Raw genomic sequence first — 20,834 nt, 5'->3', positions numbered from 1 at the left:
CAACAACCTAACTAGTTCTCAACAACACATACTTCATCCTCCCCTCTCTTTTAAAGTTATCAACACAACAGTTTAACAGGCATGGTGTATGCAGAGAATTTTCTGCGAACCTCAACATCCCTGTGATTATCTTGTCAGGTTGCCATTTTGTGGTTCAGAAACGGGGAAGCTGCCACTAGTATCTGTTGATTTTAATATTAAGTAGTAATTATTATGTGATGTGGGGTGTTTTTTTTTTTTTTTCAATTTATTCACATCCCTTCTCATGCTATTGTTAATGGCTGAAAACCAGCCAGCTGGCCAAACAACCAACCTGAATACGTAGCTCCTGTGTGTAATTGTGTAGAGGATTTAGTAACTGACCTAGAAGGTTGGCATTTTTCTGTTTGCTTTAAACCTTGACATTGTTTCACCCAAGGCAGAGCCATAAGCTAAAAACATTCCTTAAGGAATGGAAAAAAACACATGTCAGAATAAACATCTTTCTTTTGAGTTCATTACTTCATGCGTTACATGGTAATGGAATGATGTCCCAAGTGTAGAAGAATCTCTGCAAGGTTTTCCCCTGGTGATCCAGAAAGGAGGTGTGAACACTTACCCGCCTGTAGGGTTAACTGTGTAGTCAGTTGTCACTGTGGGATGTGAATGAAGCCAGTATTCTTTACTTTATCAACAACATGAGAATTAAGTTATTTTTATCTCTAGTCAAAAGCCATGTTTGGATTTATCATTCAAGGCCTCAAGCTAGGCACACCTGGGGGCACATGGATGAAGAAGGTGGAATTTCTGTTCATGCACAGATCCTACCTGTTGTGGGAGCTAAGATAAAAATATAAAGTGGAATCTGTCAAGTACATTCATGCAAAAGAATAAAATACGGGAGCTCAAAGGAGAAAGGAGTCTTCTAGAAATTTTTTAAATGGTGTAAAGAAATTTTAAAAACTTTGTGTCTTTAATTTATAAAACTTAGATTAATGCCTAGTAAAAGACGATCAATTCTAATCCATGAGGTGGTATCCTTTATTAAATATATCCTCCCCACCCCCTCCTGTGTTTTCATTGAGTACATACTGTAAAGAATAGCGTTTGAGGGCTTCCCTGGTGGCGCAGTGGTTGAGAGTCCGCCTGCCGATGCAGGGGACACGGGTTCGTGCCCCGGTCTGGGAGGATCCCACATGCGGCGGAGCGGCTGGGCCCGTGAGCCATGGCCGCTGAGCCTGCGCGTCCGGAGCCTGTGCTCCGCAACGGGAGAGGCCACAACGGTGAGAGGCCCGCGTACCGCAAAAAAAAAAAAAAAAAAAAAAAAAGAATAGTGTTTGATATACATGTGTATTGTTAACAAGTAATAACTGTAAAATAGCGATGTAGCTAATGATATAGTTAATGAATATACACACTTGCCTTTTGTCTTGGTATGTATGACAAGTCTTGTATACTTTTCATTAAGAGGGAGAAAAGAAAAAAAAAAAAAAGGGAGAAAAGTCCAGAACTCTCTAATTTATGAAAATTTTATATGTTTGAAAAGCATTTAAGTGTATGCTTTGGCAGTATGTACACTAATATTGTCCCTGTTAAATAAATTCAGAGGTGATCATCCCCCCCTAAAAAAGGATTTCTGTCCTTACAAAAATAATTCAGTTGTAGCAATTCTTCAGCATATTTGTCTAATGTATTCAGGACATAGTTGAGGAAAAAAAATTTTAAGCCACTTCAGTGATTAAAAAAAATTGTTTTTTAATGTAGAAAACTGTTTTCCCAGCCCCTACTGGTATTTCTGAATGTAGGTTCTTTAATAGTGAAATGTATCTCATATACAGAAGAGTATATGAAATGTAGGAGTATGGTTAAAAGCACACACTCTGACCCACTTACTCTATTTAAAAAAAAGGGAGAGGGGACTTCCCTGGTGGTGCAGTGGTTAAGAATCCGCCTGCCAATGCAGGAGACATGGGTTCGAGCCCTGGTTCAGGAAGATACCACATGCCGCAGGGCAACTAAGCCCATGGGCCACAACTACTGAGCCTGCACTCTAGAGCCTGTGGGCCACAACTACTGAAGCCCTTGTGCCCTAGAGCCTGCGTGCTGCAACTACTGAAGCCTGCGTGTCGCAACTACTGAAGCCTGGGGCCCGTGCTCCACAACAAGAGAAGCCAGTGCAATAAGTCCGTGCACTGCAACGAAGCCCCCACTAGCTTCAACTAGAGAAAGCCCGCACGCAGCAACGAAGACCCAAAGCAGTCAAAAAACCCCCCAAAAAACCAAAAAACAAAAAACGCCAAGGGGAAGTCACCGGTTGCTTAGAGAATTTTTCTGTCTCCCTCTAGGATTGCAATTTGTACTTTCTTTCAAAGAGTAAACACTATTCTGAGTTTGGTGATAAACTTTCCCAAGGTTTTCTTAAAATTGTTTTCTCTTTTTACTTTCCCAAGTTTTTCTTTATAGTGTTTCCCTTTTTGATTGTATTGCTAAATATTACGTTGATTGAGTCTAAATGCTGAACTCTATAAATGGACTGGCACTGTGTTCTTTTGAGACTTAAGTTTTTTGCTTAAAGTTAGGTTGAGATTGGTACATGCTGATTGTGTAAAGTGTTTGTACCACTGAATAGTATGTTGTTGATGTGTGCCTCAGAGACACACGTGTGTATCAGTTTATACTCACACCAGCAGTGTATAGGAGTATCCATTAACTCACATCTTCTTGAACATTTGATATAGTCAGACTTTAAGTTTTTGTCAGTCTCGTGGGCATTAAATTGTTTCTCAAAGTAGTTTTAATATGCATTTTCCTGATTACTAATGATAATGACCATCTTTTTCTACTTATTTTGGTTTCTGTAGTTTTTCCTGTTTTGAAAATGATTGTCTTAATTTTTTCTGTTGCTTTGTAGGAATTCTGCACACTTTCATTCCCACCCTCCCACCCACCCAGCCTATTGTTATAAAATGTTTCAAGTATTAGAAAAGGAAAGAAAACTATAACGATCACCTCTATTTTCGTCACCTAGGTTCAACTGTTATCGTTTTGTCCTCTTTGCTTTGTTGTAATATGTGTGTGTGTATATCTTTCCATATGTGTGTATTTATTATTTATTCATTCATTTATTTTCTGAACTGTTTGAAAAAAATTCAGATGTCATGGTACTCCACCCATAGGAATTTTTAAAAAATGTATTCTGGATATTAACTTTTTGTTGTTTATGTGTATCCCAGATACTTTCTAATTTGTGTTTGGTCTTTTCATTTTCTTTACAGTGTCTGTTGACAAGCAGAAGTTCCTGATTTGAATAGAAATTTATCAATCCATTCCTTTATTATTTGTGTTTTTTATATCTTAAGAAAAGCTTCTCTCCTCCAACTTCATTAAGATGGTCTATTACATATTTCTTCTAAAAGTTTTATATTTCCTTTTTCCCTTTAGAAGTTTAATCTATTTGTAATTGTTTTGTGTGTGTGGTGCTATGTGTGGATCCAGTTTTATTTTTTAAAATAAACATAATCTGTTATCCCAGCATCACTTAACTAAAAGTCCATCTTCCCACGGCTCTGCAGTGTACCTCTGTCATGTCAATGTGCATGTCTCTTGTCTTTATTTAGTTCTGTTGGCCTATTATCTGTTCCATGCTGTCTAAATTAATAGTATTTATTTTTAATAATTTAAAAATATAGAGGGACATTTTTTCTTACCATTTTAATCTTTTTCATGAGTTTCTTAGCTTTTTTTGGTTCCTTTTTACTTAAAAAGTTGATTCTAAAAGTTATATGCAAGTTCACCTGTTGGGATGTTGATTGAGAGTATGTATATCTATGAATAATTTGAGGAGAATTGGTTGATATTAGTGAAAATGGAAGGCATACTCAGTGAGAAAACTAAAAAGAGAATGACACATTTGGTTTAGAAAACACTGGACTAAGATGATTGAAGTTCCTTTGAATTCCTGATGACATTCAGCTAATGTATTTAATTCATTGCTTAAGTTAACTCTCTCATGTACAGCTCCCGTTCTTTACAGGTAGCATTTATGAAACATATTATGTACTGGCTGCACACAGGAAAGGCGAAAATGATTAAGACACTGCCGTATCTTCATTTATTTGGAAAGAAAATTTTTTTTTAATCCCTGGTTCAGTATGCCATTTATTGTTGTTTTGTAACTACATTTGCTTTTTTTTTTTCCCTTTTTCTTTCTTGTGTAGTTACTAAGACATTTAAGGCTATTAACTTTCAACCTAGTGTTAGCTGTATCCCATTGTTTTGACATGTAGTGTTTCCATTATTATTATTTTATAGATAATCCCTAGCTTAAAATTTTATCTTGGTCCAGGGTTGTTTATGAGATGGTTTAAACTTTTTCAAGTGGGTGGGATTTTATTGCCTCTTTTTTCTTTTGTTGCAATAACAAAGTTGCATTACTGTAAAGATCAAGAATGTGGTCTGTTCTATTTCTCTTGTATATTTTTAAATTGTGGTAAAATATATATATATATTTAATATAAAATTTACCATCTTAACCTTTAAGTATATAGATAAGTACATTCACATTGTTGTGCTATCTCTGTTGTTCTTAAACATATTGAGATTTTTTTTGCCTAACTTAATTGACTTCTTTTTTCACTTTCAAAACTTAGCAATGTACCTTTTTGGACATGGGCCGTTGATTCTGGTTTGTACTCCCTTTTCTCCTCCCTTTAATCTGTGCATTGCGAGAAAAGCGGAATGGAAATTTTACTTTTTTGTTTTAATTGATATGTAGACTTCTTAGAAGACAATTTTAGTTTTAAATTATACATATTGTTTTTGTTCATTGTGCATAGATGACTAGCTTTGCCATGGGAGATTCAGACGTGTTTTAAGGGTTTTCCAGTCAAATACCTTGGGACACACTGGGTTAAACAAGGTTGAATAGTTTCGTTTGTTTGTAGTTAGTACTTTTCAGAGCTTTTATTTACTTTTTTCAGAGCTTTTAATTACGAATCTCCATGGGCGCATATCGAATGCAATGTTTTCAAAGTTATTTGCCCACAGACCTACCTTATCCTGTGGCATGCTGTGAGATCCACTTAGGGAGAGGAAGATAGTCTTACACTGGGGCTGGGGCTGTCATGAGTTTGTTTAAATAGTTTTCAGTAGGTTTTCTTTTTTTCAAAAGGTTACCTAAGAGATTATGACCTTGTTTTCCAAACAGGTCAACCTGTTATGATTTCTATAATTTTAACAATGGTAATAGAGATGTGAGTCAAATGCCTTTGATCTTGTTACAGATGTAAACGCCCAGGTGGAAAGAGGGGAAGTATTTAGAGTGAGAGACTTAAGGTGGAACATGCAAAAAAAAAAAGAAGATCTGGTATAACTGTTTTAAAAAGAGTGTGGCAGTATAGAGGAAAAGGTACCCGTGATGACACTGAGTCATCGTTTCAGAGTTGGGGCTGGCATTTCGGAGACCTTGAGCTGGGAGTCAGAGGATGTGGATTTCAGTCCCAGGTGTGCCACTCTTGAGTAGTTTGATACTGGCCAAGCCCTGGGGCCCCAGCTGATGTTTTGTATAAGGAAAGGTACCTGTGTTGGTTGATCTTCCACGTGCTTCTGACTTGGGCCCTCTTTGACAGCTTTCCATTGCATTGCTTTGACCTACTGTAGACAATAGCAAAGAGCAGTTCTCCCCTTGGTATCATTGCTGTATTGATCTCAGGAATATTTGGCATTGAACTTAGATGGCATATGTTCTGTATGTGCATGGAATAGGGAGGCTGAGAAAGCTGGCTTTTCTTGAAGGTAGTTATTTTTATCTGGGTAGGTAGCAACCTACTGTACAGTGCACACAGAAGCTGGAAATAGTACCTAGAGTGTTTCCACGTGTTTAGAGGAGATTAATTTATGCATTTGTATCTAATCAACCACCTCTTTTTTTATAGCTTGCATAAGAGTCTGTATATAATTATGGGTGCTGAACTGACACCTGGCATATGTTAAAATGTGAGGTTCAAAACATAAATGGTTGGCTTTATTATTCATTTCTGAACAATAGCTTATTAGATAATTTTGATGTAACAAAATTCTTTTAAGAGGAAATTGAATTTTCAGTTTTAGTGCTTTTTAAAAAAGAAAACTATTGGTAAATTGCTTGTATTTAATTAGGAAAAGATGGGGCTTGAATTAGAATGTATAGAGGTGTTAGCCATTATATGTATTATCTTTGAAGTGTTTTTAGACACTAGTTAACGAAAATGAGAGAGAAGTTAAAATTCTTGATACTGGATAAAAGTGAAAATGTACAGCTGTATTTTCTGTTTTTGTAACTGTCACAGTTTAAGTTTAATCTTCCTAATAAAGAATGTGTGTGCCATCAACATTGGGTTCTCTGCGGGTACGCACAGTTCTCCTCGCCTTTATGTAGTGAAAGTGAGCAACATGTATGTGGAATAGGAATGATGCAGGGTTTCTTGTGTTTTTCCTTTTAATATCACTATTCATAATATTTGGAATGCTGTTATTAGTAGGATGCAATACTAAGTATGGAGTTACCTAATGTGTCTTGAAGCAAACCTTTGAGAATGGCACAAAGAAGCGATCCTGAGTTTTCACTGAGTAGGGAGTAGACCAGCTTCCAGAGACTTGGTGGGGTAAGAGGCACAAAGTATGGTATGTTCACTGCTAGGGTGAGGTTTATACCTCCTCTTCGCCTGCAGCAGATAATCTTCAGGGGGAAGCTCCACAGGGTTCTACGATTTATATTGGTTCGGTTTCTCTGTAGGTTAGTTTTCACGTTCCTTTAACTGTTTTATCCCATTACATGCTTTGTAAACTTAACAAATTCTACACCTCTTTTGTTTCTTTCTCATTTAATACCTGTCTTTATGTTTTTTCTATTTATCTTTTTATTATTTAATGGTATTGTGTTTAGAGGGAGTGGTATATGTATGATTTTAAATCTTTGGTATTTGTGGATACTTCTCTCATGACTCAGTATGTATACGTACTTAGGGGGAAAGAAAGGTGAATTCTGCCATTGTTGGGTGATGTGCTTTTTTTCTTATAGTAGCTCAAGCTTGTTAATCTGATAGATAGATATAGATATAAATCTGTGTTCATGCTGATTGTTTTTTGTCTTTTTTATCAGAGATAGGGATTTAAATTGTTTTTCAGCTTTATTGAGGTATGATTGACATAAAATTGTAAGATATTTGAGGTGTACAAAGTGATGATTTGATATATGCATACATTGTGAAAGGATTCCCCCACTGAGCTAACACATCAGTCGTCTCATATTTTATCCCGTTAATCTTTTTTTGGGGCTGGGGTGAGAACATTTAATTCTTCTCTTTTAGCAAATTTCAATTATACTATATTGTGTTATCAACTAGAGTCACATTGTTTTACATTAGATCCCTAGACTTTATTCATCTTACAGGTGAAAATTTGTACCTTTTTACCAACGTGTCCCTATTTTCCTCACTTTTACCTTTGTTTTTTTTTTTAAGAATGTCCCTTTTCTTTCTTGCTTAAATTTACTTTTTAATATTTATTTATTTATTTTTACTTTTGGCTGCATTGGGTCTTTGTTGCTGTGCATGGACTTTCTCTAGTTGCGGCCAGCGGGGGCTACCCTTTGTTGTGGTGCTAGGACTTCTCATCGTGGTGTTAGGGCTTCTCATCGTGGTGGCTCCTCTTGTTGTGGAGCACAGGCTCTAGGCGCGTTGGCTTCAGTAGTTGTGTCTCGTGGACTCTAGAGCGCAGGTTCAGTAGTTGTGGCACATGGACTTAGTTGCTCCGTGGCATGTGGGATCTTCCGAGACCAGGGCTTGAACCCGTGTCCCCTGGTGGATTCTTAACCACTGTGCCACCAGGGAAGTCCCTTACCTTTGTTTTTGTTTGTTTGTTTGTTTTTTGCGGTACGCGGGCCTCTCGCCACTGCGGCCTCTCCCGTTGTGGAGCACAGGCTCCGGACGCGCAGGCTCAGCAGCCACGGCCCACGGGCCCAGCTGCTCCGCGGCACGTGGGATCCTCCCGGACCAGGGCACGAACCCGCGTCCCCTGCATCGGCAGGCGGACTCTCAACCACTGCGCCACCAGGGAAGCCCTTTACCTTTGTTTTTGAAGGGTGTTATTGTTGGATATAGATTTATAGGTTGACAGTTATCTTTTTTCTTTTTGTTTTGGTACTTTAAAGATTGTTCCACTGTTTTCTGGTTTGCATTGTTTCTGATGAGAAGTCTCCTGTCATCCTTATTTTTGTTAGGTTATGTGTTAGATAATCTCTACATAATGTGTCTTTTTACTCTAGCTGCTTTTACAGATTTCTCCTTATTACTGGTTTTTAGCAGTTTGATGATGATGTACCTTGGTGTGACTTTTCTTTTTTCTACTTGAGGTTCATTGAGTTTCTTAGAGTGTGAATTATTAATTTTCATAAATTTGAAAAAATTTCAGCCAGTAGTTCTTCAAACAAATATTTTTTCTGCCTCCCTCTCACCCCTTTTGGGATTCTCATTGCACATATATTAGGTTGTTTGAAGTTGTCCCACAGTTCACTGATGTTCCAATGCTTTTTTCTTTTTTACCCAGTCTTATTTCTTTCTGTGTTTATTTTGGATAGTTGTTTCTTTTTTTTCTTTTTCTTTCTTCTTTTTTTTTTTTTTTTTTGCTAAGTGTTGTGTCTTCACTAATCTTCACTAATCATTGAGTCTGCAGAGTCTAATATGTTAATCCATTTCAGTGTATTTTTCATATAAGACATTATAATCTCTAGCCCTTGGATTTAGGTCATTTAAAATTTTCTGTTTTTTTCCTTATGCTTCTTTCTTCTTTCTTTCTTCTTGAGTGTATGGACTGTATTTATAGTAGCCATTTAAATACTTTTTTCTTATTCTGTCACCTGTGTCATTTCCCTTAATTAAATTTTCTTTTTATGAGTTATATTTTCCTACTTTTTAGTGTGTGTGAATTTAATTGGATGTCAGATGTCATGATTTTTATGTTGGGCACTTCTGTTTCTTTATAGCCTTTTAAGTACTTTTGTGCTTTTTCTTGGACTCATTTAAGTTACCTGGAAACAGCTTGATCCTTTTTGAGACTTTTAAGCATTCTTAGAACAATCCAGAACAGCCTTTAGTCTAAGGGTTAATTTGGTCACACCACTGGTGCAGTCTCTTTCTTCGGGCTTTCCTTGATGCCCTGTATTTAGGTGGTCTTTAGCTTATTGGTACACTAATTATTTCCAGCCCTGAGTAATTTCTAAAGATTGTTCTGCATACTCCTTATGATTTTAAAATTATCTTCCGGTTTTTATGTTATGCTGTAAGTGATAATTGTGTATTTTCCAGATTATTTCAGCCTTTTTGTTGAAATACGTGGAGAATTATGTTATGCTAGGTTTAGTGATTAACCAAATGTAATAGTCTTATAATAGCCTGAAAAAATGAGCACACCTCCTAAAACACCTAACACATCCAGGGGCGCTCTTGGTATCAGGGCTTTATGTATAAAGCAGTGATTATGAAGAAATGATGTGTATATATTTCTCATCCTAAATAATACCTATTTAATTTTCTCATTGTTTTCTACTCCTTCTCTCTCTCTAGGAAGAACGTGTCGTGAATCACATGGCAGCAAAGATTATTGAAAATGTCTGCACTACCTTCTCTGCTCAGGCCCAGGGCTTTATTACAGGAGAAACTGGGCCTGTTTTATGGTACCTATTCAAACATTCTACCGTTGATTCTCTTAGGATAACTGCAATATCGGTAAGATGGAGCATCTTTTGGGGATATATTTGCATGTATTTAAATACCAAGCTTGAAGAACTGTGCTAGATACAGAGTAAATTTCATTGGATAGGTAGAAATCTCAGAGTAACAGTTGGTGAGAACAGTAATTTGATTTTCTCCTGAAGCAGGAGGACTGTCAGGAAATTCCTATAGGATCTTGTGTGACCATGAATTACAGTTTCAAAAACTATTTGGAGGTGATAGTGGAAAACCACGGCAGTGGTTAGGGTGCAGGATTTGGTTTGGTATATTTCTAGTGTCCCTTGACTTTTCCTGTTAGCTCCCTCTTTCAGACTTTACGTTAAATGGGTTTATCATGTGGTTCAAATGAATTCATATTAATGTTCAAGCATCTGTGATTTTGCAGTTTCTGTATTTTGATTGGTTGTCTACTGCTTTGCTTCCATGTTTATAATGACTTGATGTAAAGGATAATTATGTATGAAGATGTGTTAACCTGGTTGTATCAATTTAATAGTCGGTTGAACAGACACAGGCCTTTCTCATATGATTTATTTATATATTCTTTTTGATCACCAGTCTTATCTGGACTCTCAACGTTATCTGGTACCCTCCCTGTATTTCTCTAGTCTCCTCATTCTTGTGCTTCTCACTGTGCCAATTTCAGACCTTATCCTCTTTCCTTAACCCTCCAATCCCATGTTTTCCCTCCTGCCTCCTCAGTAAGTGGCTTCCCCCTCAGTAAATACTTCCCAGAGAAAAATGGAGACATCCAGCGAAAATTATCCCAGTGTCTGTCTTACACATCTTTGGACCTCTTTGCATCCACACCTATCCTGCCTCAGTTCTTTCTCTCCTGTTACAGCTGACGAACTGTCCCTTCTCCTGTCAGAGACAAACATGTCCATGATTCTTCTATCTCTTCTTTTTTTGAGAATCTCAACTCAAATGGTTATTTTTGCTCTTTCCTAAATCTTTACCCTCTCCTTGTGTACTAGATCTTTCTAATCAGTGTTCAGGTGTTCTTTACCACATTAAAAATAAAAAGACACACATAAAAACATATCCAGAGTTTCTTAGGAGGTACCTCCATCCCTCCTCCCCCCCTCCCCCGCACCCCACCCCAGCCATACTTCTTTAAAGGGTTATTGCCACAAGCTTGCTCCTTTCTGGCCTGTTTTCTCTTCAACCCTATCTGGTATCTGTCCTAAAAACACTAGTGAACTTTCTCAAGCCATCTTTGAGTCACATCTTAAGGCATTCGTTTTAATCCTGGGCCTTTAATTAAAATAACCTTGCTTTAATTGGGTTTGTGTTATCATTTTCATTTTTATGCTCAGCATGACTTCTTTTCTTGGCAGAGATTTTTTCCCGCTTGTTCCCACCGAAGTCTCACACCTTCTAGCTCTTTCTTCGTTTGACACATTAAGCTTCACTCTTCGATCTTGGGCTTTTTATATTTTGTTCTTAGTGTTCATCTAATTTATTAATTTTTCACTGTAATTTTTCCGATTTCCTCCAAAATGCCTCTTCTTTTCTGCTCTAGGATCATGTTCAGTATCATATGTTACATATTGTTTTCATATTTCTTTAGTCTCCTTCAGTTTGAAACAATTCCCCAGTATTTCTGGGAACTTCATGTCATTTACAGGTTTAAAGGACACAGGGCTTGTATTTTGTAGGGCAAGGCTCGACTTGGGTCTATATAGTGTTTTCCCGTTAAACCTCCTTAACATCATTGAGGACCCTTACCTGTAGCATATGCCTCTGTGACCGTTGCCATATGATGACCATCTGTTTCATTCCTTTTATATCAGAGATTGGCAAATACTTTCTATAAAGGGCCAGATGATACGTATCTTGAGCTTTGATGGCCACATATGGTCTGTGTTCCATATTTGTTTGTTTTCTTTAACACTTTAAAAATGTAAAAACCATTGTACATTGTTCTCATGAGCTGTACAAAAACAGGCCTTTGGTATTGGTTGGAATTCTATTTTAAAGAAGCTCTTTCCCTTCTCCCACACGTATGTGTGTATTTATATCCTTATGATCATGGATACCTTTTTTTTTTTTTTTTTTTTTTTTGTGGTATGCGGGCCTCTCACTGCTGTGGCCTCTCCCGTCGTGGAGCACAGGCTCCGGATGCGCAGGCTCAGCGGCCATGGCTCACGGGCCCAGCCACTCCGCGGCATGTGGGATCTTCCCGGACTGGGGCATGAACCCGTGTCCCCTGCATCGGCAGGCAGACTCCCAACCACTGCACCACCAGGGAAGCCCCATGGATACCTATTTTATTCAATGAATTGTAATGTGATACTACTATTACCACTATTATTATTTATTGTTTGGATGCTCAGGTCATCCTAGAAGCCTTACAAGCTGGCTTTTGTGTCCCATTGACCTATTTCTTTTTTTTTTAAATAAATTTATTTATTTATTTTATTTTTGCTGCGTTGGGTCTTCGTTGCTGTGTGCGGGGTTTCTCCAGTTGCAGCCAGCAGGGGCTACTCTTCATTGTGGTGCGCAGGCTTCTTATTGAGGTGGCTTCACTTGTTGTGGAGCATGGGCTCTGGGCACACAGACTTCAGTAGTTGTGGCGTACAGGCTCAGCAGTTGTGGCACACGGGCTTAGTTGCTCCACGGCATGTGAGATCTTCCTGGACCAGGGCTCGAACCCGTGTTCTCTTCATTGGCAGGTGGATTTTTAACCACTGTGCCACCAGGGAAGCCCCCATTGACCTATTTCTATCATCGATCACTTCCTTACTTTCTGACACCGTGCAGTTTCTGGGCTACTTTTGTACTTGCTCTGCCAGCCCTGGAACCAATCATTTCTCCAAGGGACCTTTGGTATTTAGAAACCACGATCAGAGTGCTGTGCTTATTGCTATGGGGTGTTATTGTTTTCAGGCCTTCTTAGTATTCAGAGCTAGAAAAAAGTATATGTACTCATAATACACACGCATATAGAATTGTTCTTATATCTATCATTGTGGGTATTTGGAACAGAACTCATGCATTCATATTGATACTTCCCATTTGAATCCCATACTTAGGATTCTTTTCAGCCTTCCCATTTTCTGTGTTTGTAAATCTAATCTCATGCAGAAACCTGGTTTCAGTTACTCTCAGTATATTTACTGATCTGTTCAATCAGTTAATTTATTCAGCATAACAGACTCCATCCACTCTGGCCGCTGCCTCTGTGTCATTCTCTTTCTCCCGTGTCACTGCCGAGTGTGTCCTGAGCCACTTGTGCTCAGTGCTCCCATTCCCCTCTGACCTCTTTCCTCAGAATCTGATGTATTGCCCTTGGGAGGGGAAGGTAAGGGAAGATAGACTAAGGAAAACAAAGGGTTAGGTATCATTTTTGATGCTCTATCTTCCCTAATTCCTTCCCCTTTGCTGTTTACATCCAGCCAGTCGACCTGTCCTCTGACTCTAATTCATAGATACTGCTCAGATCTGTCTGCCTCTCTCTGCAGCTCTGCTGCTGCCTCCATAATCCGGGCCACCACCATCTGTCACTGAGACCAGTGGAGTGGCCTTAACTGGTCTCCCACGGCCAGTTTGCTGCTCCACTAGTTCCATTTTCCATACAGGGTGAACTTCATAAAATCACATCTCCTCTTCTTACTGCTCTGCTAAAACTTTTCAGCATCTTAAAAAATTTTTTTAAAGGACGATAATACTAGATAAATACTACAGAGTACTAGGTAGAAGCTAAGAATTGGCAAGTGCTTTGAGTTTCAGGATAAAATTTAATGTTTAAAGCAATTAGCACCTTTTGTGGGGTAAATTAGTTATGCTAGCTTATTTTACTGTAATCCCTTATAGATTGTAAACTCCTGGAAAGCCAGGACTGTGTTTTGTTCATCTTTCTATCAGTTTGAAGCCAGGTCTTTGGTTGCAGGTTTGGACTTTCCCTGCAAAGGTTGATATGGAGCCTCTTGTCTCACGTCATGAGTGGAGGGCAGGAGGTTGATAACATTAAACGTTCTTCTTTACTTGGGCTACAAGGGGAAATAGGCCACAAAGGTCCTGCTAATAATAGAATGGGGAATACAGTATGAGATCATTGTTTGGGGATCCTAAAACAAAGTTATTCTAACATCATAATCTTAAGAAAATTTCACCTGCCTTAAGAAGATTCATTAAAGGTTGAGGATATAGAAACTGAAAATACGCATCCTGAAGACACTTTACACAGATTCCTAGAGGGATGACAGTTGAATTTTCCCCAGCACGCCCTACAGAGCTGAACTTCTTTTTTGGTTTCTTTTCCGATAACAACCTCTCAGGAATGTGCTCTGGAGGTTAACGTACCCATTTAGTGATAAAGATCAGAATTCTTCACATGACTTTCAAGATGTTGGGTGATTTCTGCCTCTGCCTACCTCTTTTGTCACATCTCCTAACACTCATTCCCTCACTTACTGTGCTTCAATGACACATGTTCTGATATTTTCAAGAATTTCCAAGCACTCTTCGGCCTCAGGACTTTTCCCCTTGCTATTCCCTGTGCCCGGGATGCTTTCCTCCGGCTTTTCACATGGCCGATTCTTCATCTTTTAGTTCTCAGCTTAAATGTTACCTCTTTCGTCAGGGTGTTTCTTGCCCCTCGTGTCTCTTTGTGTTTTCTGTCATAGCAGTCAACACAGCTGTATTTATGCAACCTATGTATGCACATCATCATACATTCTGTTAGGAGGTCAGTTCTGGGAAGGTAGGGACCCTGTTGCCGTTGTTCCCTCCTGAACACGTGTGGTAGGTGCCCGGTGGATATCCGTTGACTTGATGGCTGCAAGAGCAAGGCTGGAGGATGGTGTCATCAGTGCTGAGTCACCAACTTGCTCCTTGTTCCGCGTGTTAACAGTCTGTGCCTACGGCCTGTGTCACTGATTTTCTGACCCATTTCTCCTAGTCATCTCTTGGCCCCATAGAGTCCCCCTGTACCAGTGTGACACAGATGAGCAGCATTACCATCACCTGGGAACTTGTTAGAAACACAGGTTTCTGGACCCTGACCCAGACCTGACTCAGAATCTCTGCGGGGAGAGGCCCAGTAATCTGCATTCTGACAAGCCTCCAGGTGCTTCTAATGCCTGCTGAAGTTCGAGAACCAGTGCCCTAGACCTTGGAGCTCTTGAAAAACACTGGCCTGGCTTGGAGTGAAAGATGGCTAATTAATCCTTCCCACTCAGGGGTGGTGGCATCCATTGCTTAGGGATTAGTTGTTGAAGGGAGCGGACCTGACTTGGGAAGTGTATTGAATGCATAAAAGGGTTCCTAGAATTATTAGGATTACAGGGAATCTCTGTATGAGCCACAGTGGGAACGAGAGAAACCTTTAGAGTTAGTTGAGTAGAATGGCTCCTATGAGGGAGGTTACTGGGCTAATTAGAATTACTGAAGTGCTGAGAGGAAAGGTGACAAAGTGAAGAGTTTTTCGGGGCAGCGGTTCTCACTGGGGTTGGAGGGGAGCTTTTCAACAACACTGACTGCTTCCTCCTCTCTCTCCACCCCCTGCCCCTGTTCTGATGTGTCTTAAGATCTCAGAGGTCAGCTGAGAGTGTGTCTAGTTTGAAAAAGTTCCCAATGTAATTTTCATATGACATGAAAAAATCATTCAAAAGACAGAAAAGAAATGGTTCTTAGACTTATTCCGTGGTGATTGTGTTCATGTTTCTAACAGATATGCCGCCTTCAGTTTTGAATTAATCTCTTTCTTAGACATTGCTTTTAATAAATAGATGGTCACAGATTCTGGAGGTAACACAATGTCCTTTTTTTTTTTTGCGGTACGCGGGCCTCTCACTGTTGTGGCCTCTCCCATTGCGGGGCACAGGCTCAGCGGCCATGGCTCACGGGCCCAGCCGCTCCGCGGCATGTGGGATCTTCCCGGACCGGGGCACGAACCTGCATCCCCTGCATTGGCAGGCAGATGCTCAACCACTGCGCCACCAGGGAAGCCCCACAATGTCCTTTTGGAGGCAAATTTTGAAGTGAATTTTGAACTGGAAGTGTACTTTCCAGTTTTAAAATGTAATCTCAAGCTCTATTTTATTAAGTAAATATTTCAAAACCTAGTCACTGAAGACCTGTGTTGAGATTTGATTTCTTTTTGATTTGGAAAATACAAGCCCTCATGTGCTCTTAAGCTTCTGTGAGCTTTCAACCTGTGTTTGATACCCAGAAGTGACGGGTTAAAAGTTATTTGCTGCATGAGCTCTTCAAAATGGAAGGTAGCTTAGGCTTTTGAGCAGCTTTCTGTAGAGGAGAACTTCCAGTTGCCCTCAGATTGCTTTGAGTACACTTAGAAGCAGTCTGGACAAATCTTGTATCAAGAAACATCCCCATTATGATTGCGTAGGGATTTTATATCAATAGGAAGTCAGTTTTGCTGTGAAAGCCTCTCTAAGAATTGTTACCGTGTGTATGAGGCTTACTGTTCATTGTCTCGAAGCCAGTTTAAGGGAGACCCCTAAATATCCTTGAAAAATTCTAATCGTAGCATGATCTTTAGGGGCTCTATTTAGACTGCTCTTATTTTTTTTAATCCAGGGATTGAATAATCTTTGAAATAATACTGACTGAAATAATGAAATAAATCTGTTTTCTTAACTGAAATATAATTGATTTACAATATTATTAGTTTTAGGTGTACAGCATAGTGGTTCAGTATTTTTACAGATGATACTCCATTAAATGCTATTACAAGATAATGCTATCATTTCCTGTGCTATATTCTGTGTCCTTGTTGCTTATCTATTTTATACATAAGTTTGTATCTCTTAATCCCATATCCATGACTTGCCCCTTCCCCTTTTTCTCTCCCCTCTGGTAACCACTAGTTTGTTTTCAGTATCTGTGAGTCTGTTTCTGTTTTCCTATACACATTTGTTTGTATTACTTTTAAAAATTCCACGTGTAAGTCATATCATACAGTGTTTGTCTTTGATTTATTTCACTAAGCATAATATTCTCTAGGTCCATCCACATTGCTGCAAATGGCAGAGTTTCCTTCTTTTTTATGGCTGAGTAGTATTCCATTGTGTATATATGTACTACATATTCTTTATCCACTCATCTGTTGTTTAGGTTTCTTTCATATCTTGGGTATTGTAAATAGTGGTGCTGTGAACATTGGGGTGCATCTATGTTTTCGAATTAGTGTTCTCATTTTTTTCTAGATATATACCCAGTAGTGGAGTTCCTGAGTCATGCGGTAGTCCTATTTTTAGAGTTTTGAGGAACATCCATAGTGGATGCACCAATTTACATTTCCACCAATAATGTACAAGGATTCCCTTTTCTCAGCATCTTCTCCAACATTTGTTATTTGTAGACCTTTTTTAAAAATTATTTCTTTGGCTGCGTTGGGTCTTCGTTGCTGCGCACAGGCTTTCTCTAGTTGTGGCGGGTGGGGCCTACTCTTCGTTGAGGTGTGCGGACTTCTCATCGCGGTGGCTTCTTTTGTTGTGGAGCATGGGCTCTAGGGTGTTCGGGCCTCAGTATTTGTGGTACGCAGGCTCAGTAACTGTGGCCTGAGGGCTCTAGAGCACAGGCTCAGCAGTTGTGGCGCATGGGCTTAGTTGCTCCATGGCATGTGGGATCTTCCTGGACCAGGGCTCGAACCTGTGTCCCCTGCATTGGCAGGCGGATTCTTAATCACTGTGCCACCAGGGAAGTCCCTGTAGACATTTTGATGATAGACATTCTGACAGGTGTGAGGCCACCATTAGCCTGGTACCAAAATCAGACAAAGACACTACAAAAAATAACAGGCCAATATCTTTGGTGAATATAGGTGCAGAAATTCTTGACAAAATATTCACAGAAGAAACCAACAGTATGAAAAAAGGATCATACACCATAATCAAGTTGGATTTATTCTAGGGATGCAAGGATGGTTCAACATTTGCAAATCAATCAGTAAGGTGCACCACATTAACAAAAGGAAGAATAAAAATCACACGATAATCTCAGTAGATGCAGAAAAACCATTTGACAAAATTCAACATCCCTTCATGCTAAAAACTTTCATTAAAGTGGGTATAGAGGGAACATATCTCAACATTATAAAGGCCATTTATGACAAATTCACACTACCATTATACTCAGTGGTGAAAAGCTGAAAGCTTTTCCTCTAAATTCAGAAATAAGACAAGGATGTTCACTCTCAACACCTCTATTTAACACTGTATTGGAGGTCCTAGCCATAGCAGTCAGGCAAGAAAAATAAATAAAAGGCATCATCTAAATTGGAAGGGAAGAAGTAAATTGTCACTATTTGCAGGTGACATGATACTTTACATAGAAAAACCTAAAGTCTTCACCAAAAAAACTATTAGAAGTAATAAGTGAACTCAGTAAAGATTCAGGATACAAGATTAATGTACAGAAATTTGTTGCTTCTCTATACACTAATAATGAACTATCAGAAAGAGAAATTAAAAGAAAAAAAATCACATCAAGTGACTTCCTTGGTGGTCTAGTGGTTGAGACTCCAAACTTCCACTGCAGCAGATGCAGGTTTGATCCCTGGTTGGGGAACTAAGATCCTGCATGTCATGTGGCCAAAAAATTAAAAAATAAAATAAAATCACATCAAAAATACTAAAATACCTAGGAATAAACTTAACCACGGAGGTGAAAGACCTATACTCTGAAAACTATAAACACTGATGAAGGAAATTGAAGATGATTCAAAGAAATGGAAAGGTATCCCATGCTCTTGGATTGGAAGAATTAATATCAAAATGACCATACTGTCTAAAGCAATCTATTAGATTTAATGCAATTCCTATCAAAATACAACATTTTTCACAGAATTAGAACAAATAATCCTAAAATTTGTGTGGAACCACAAAATATCCCTAATTGCCAAAGCAATCTTGAGAAAAAGGAATGAAGCTGGTGGCACCACACTCCCAGGCTTCAGACTATACTACAGAGCTACAGTAATCAAAACAGTATGGTGGGCTTCCCTGGTGGCGCAGTGGTTGAGAGTCCACCTGCCAAAGCAGGGGACACGGGTTTGTGCCCCGGTCCGAGAAGATCCCACATGCTGCAGAGCGGCTGGGCCCGTGAGCCATGGCTGCTGAGCCTGCGTGTCTGGAGCCTGTGCTCCGCAACGAGAGAGGCCACAACAGTGAGAGGCCCGCGTACCGCAAAAACAAAACAAAACAAAACAAAAAAACCAGTATGGTACTGGCACAAAAACAGACACATAGATCAGTGGAACAGAATAGAGAGCCTGGAAATAAACCTATGCACCTATGGTCAATCAATCTTCAACAAAGGAGGTAAGAATATACAATGGGGAAAAGACAGTCTCTTCAATAGATGGGTCTTCATTTTCCCTTCTATACTACCTTCTCTGTCCTTCACCTGAGAGATGCACCAGACAAATTTCCCTTCCGAGAACCTGCTCTGCTCTTCATGTCTCCATGTGAATACGTGTCCTCTTCTCTCTGGCTAGAATTTTCTTTACTTACTTTTTCACCTTACTTTCCCACTCACCTTCAAAAACCGACTCAATTATCATTTTCCTTATGTAGATTTTGTTGACTTGCTTTTTCTGCCTTTCCAAGCATAATTGAGCCCATTTCTATTACAACACATTAAATTCTATGAGTTTATTTATTTTAAGTTTCACCTTTGATACTCTATGAGCAGTTGAGGAGTAGCTCAGGGGTCTGATTACCTTGGTTTGAATCCTAGCTTTGCCATTTACTAGCTATATGCCTTTGAGCAAATTACTTAAATATTCTGTGCCTTAGTTTTATCACCTATAAAATGGGGTTAATAATAATACCTTTCATATATGTTATTTGGAAGGATTAAATGAGGTAGTCTTCAGATATTCTCAGATCATGTTTTTCACATACTAAACAATAAACAAATACTTTTATGACTATTTTTCAACGCTTAGCTTAGTGTCTGCACAAAGAAGGCTTATCTTAATGTTTTTTATTAAAGTTTTTCTGTGTAGACTCATGAATTATTTTCTCATTTTAGTTAACTCATAATGCATATGATCATTGTAAGAGTTTCTAATGTTTTACAGCAACTTAAGTATTTATTGGTAGCTGGATTATTGTTTCCATTTTACATGTGTTGAAATTGCCCAAATTTCTTATGCCAAGGTAAGTAATGAAGGAGCAAGGTAAACACCTTCTACTCCTTTCCACAGAAGTATTTGTTCTCTTGTGGGGGACTGGTTCATGGGCTTGGAGTAGTCTGATGGATCTGTTCTTCTGTCCCTGCAGGCCTTGTGTAGAGTCACTCGCCATTCTCCTACTGCCTTCCAGAATGTTATTGAGAAGGTGGGACTGACCTCAGTAATAAACTCCCTGGCCTCTGCCATCTGCAGAGTCCAGCAGTACATGTTGACCTTATTCAGTGCTATGCTGTCCTGTGGGATTCATCTTCAGAGGCTAATCCAAGAAAAGGTTTGACCTATTACTCTACTTTAAAAATTGTTGTGTTCTCCTACAATTTTAGTGGCTCAATAAGCAATGTATCTCTGTAGAATTTATTTTTCATCTCAAGGGGCCCTTTTGAACTTTGCCAAACCTCTGTACCACAGGACATTCATCTGAAGATGTTATAAAGTCTTTTAGTGATTGAAATAGAAATCTGTCTGCTTGTCCCATTTTAGTAATGAAAAGTTAGAAAATTTATGAGTCCTTCCTACATGCTAATATTTCTTATGCCTCCTTGTCGTCAGCCCTCATCTCTTTTCCCATATCCCTTGCCTGCCTTAAGGAGGGGTCCTTTTATATTCTCTGCTTACCCTGATTCATTTTTATTCCTTTCCTTGTCCTGATACCCTGCTAGTACACATAACCTTCAGAGCTCCGTTTCTCTTGTTTTTAACTTAGTCTCCTTCCAATCCTTTGATATTCCCTTATTTTATGGAGTGTAGAGTTTGTAAGTGTTCAATTCGTATCAGAAAACTACATAGCTACAAAGAAGTCCCTGTAGTAGCTTTCTTCAAAGTGTCTTCTCTAGCGCCTGCTAAGGAGTGATCCCTGGACCAGAAACATTGCATCACCTGGGAGCGTGTTGGATACACAGACCCTCAGGCCCCACCCACAC

The 20,834-nt window shown here is 39.1% G+C and overlaps 1 protein-coding gene across 1 annotated transcript in view; it reads left to right on the top strand.

Moving 5' to 3' along the window:
* ULK4 (unc-51 like kinase 4) overlaps positions 1–20,834 on the top strand; it is a 512,874-nt gene that overhangs the window by 85,916 nt on the left and 406,124 nt on the right. Inside the window, exons 19-20 of the mRNA XM_065885322.1 lie at positions 9,579–9,740; positions 20,003–20,185. Of these exons, the coding sequence (XP_065741394.1) occupies positions 9,579–9,740; positions 20,003–20,185 (345 nt within the window). The remainder of the gene's footprint in view (positions 1–9,578; positions 9,741–20,002; positions 20,186–20,834) is intronic.

This window comes from Phocoena phocoena, chromosome 10 (assembly GCF_963924675.1).
Source record: "Phocoena phocoena chromosome 10, mPhoPho1.1, whole genome shotgun sequence".
In the NCBI taxonomy this organism is placed as follows: Eukaryota; Metazoa; Chordata; class Mammalia; order Artiodactyla; family Phocoenidae; genus Phocoena; species Phocoena phocoena.
Note: the sequence above shows the minus strand (reverse complement) of the source record. Positions and strands in the feature narration are given on the sequence as shown.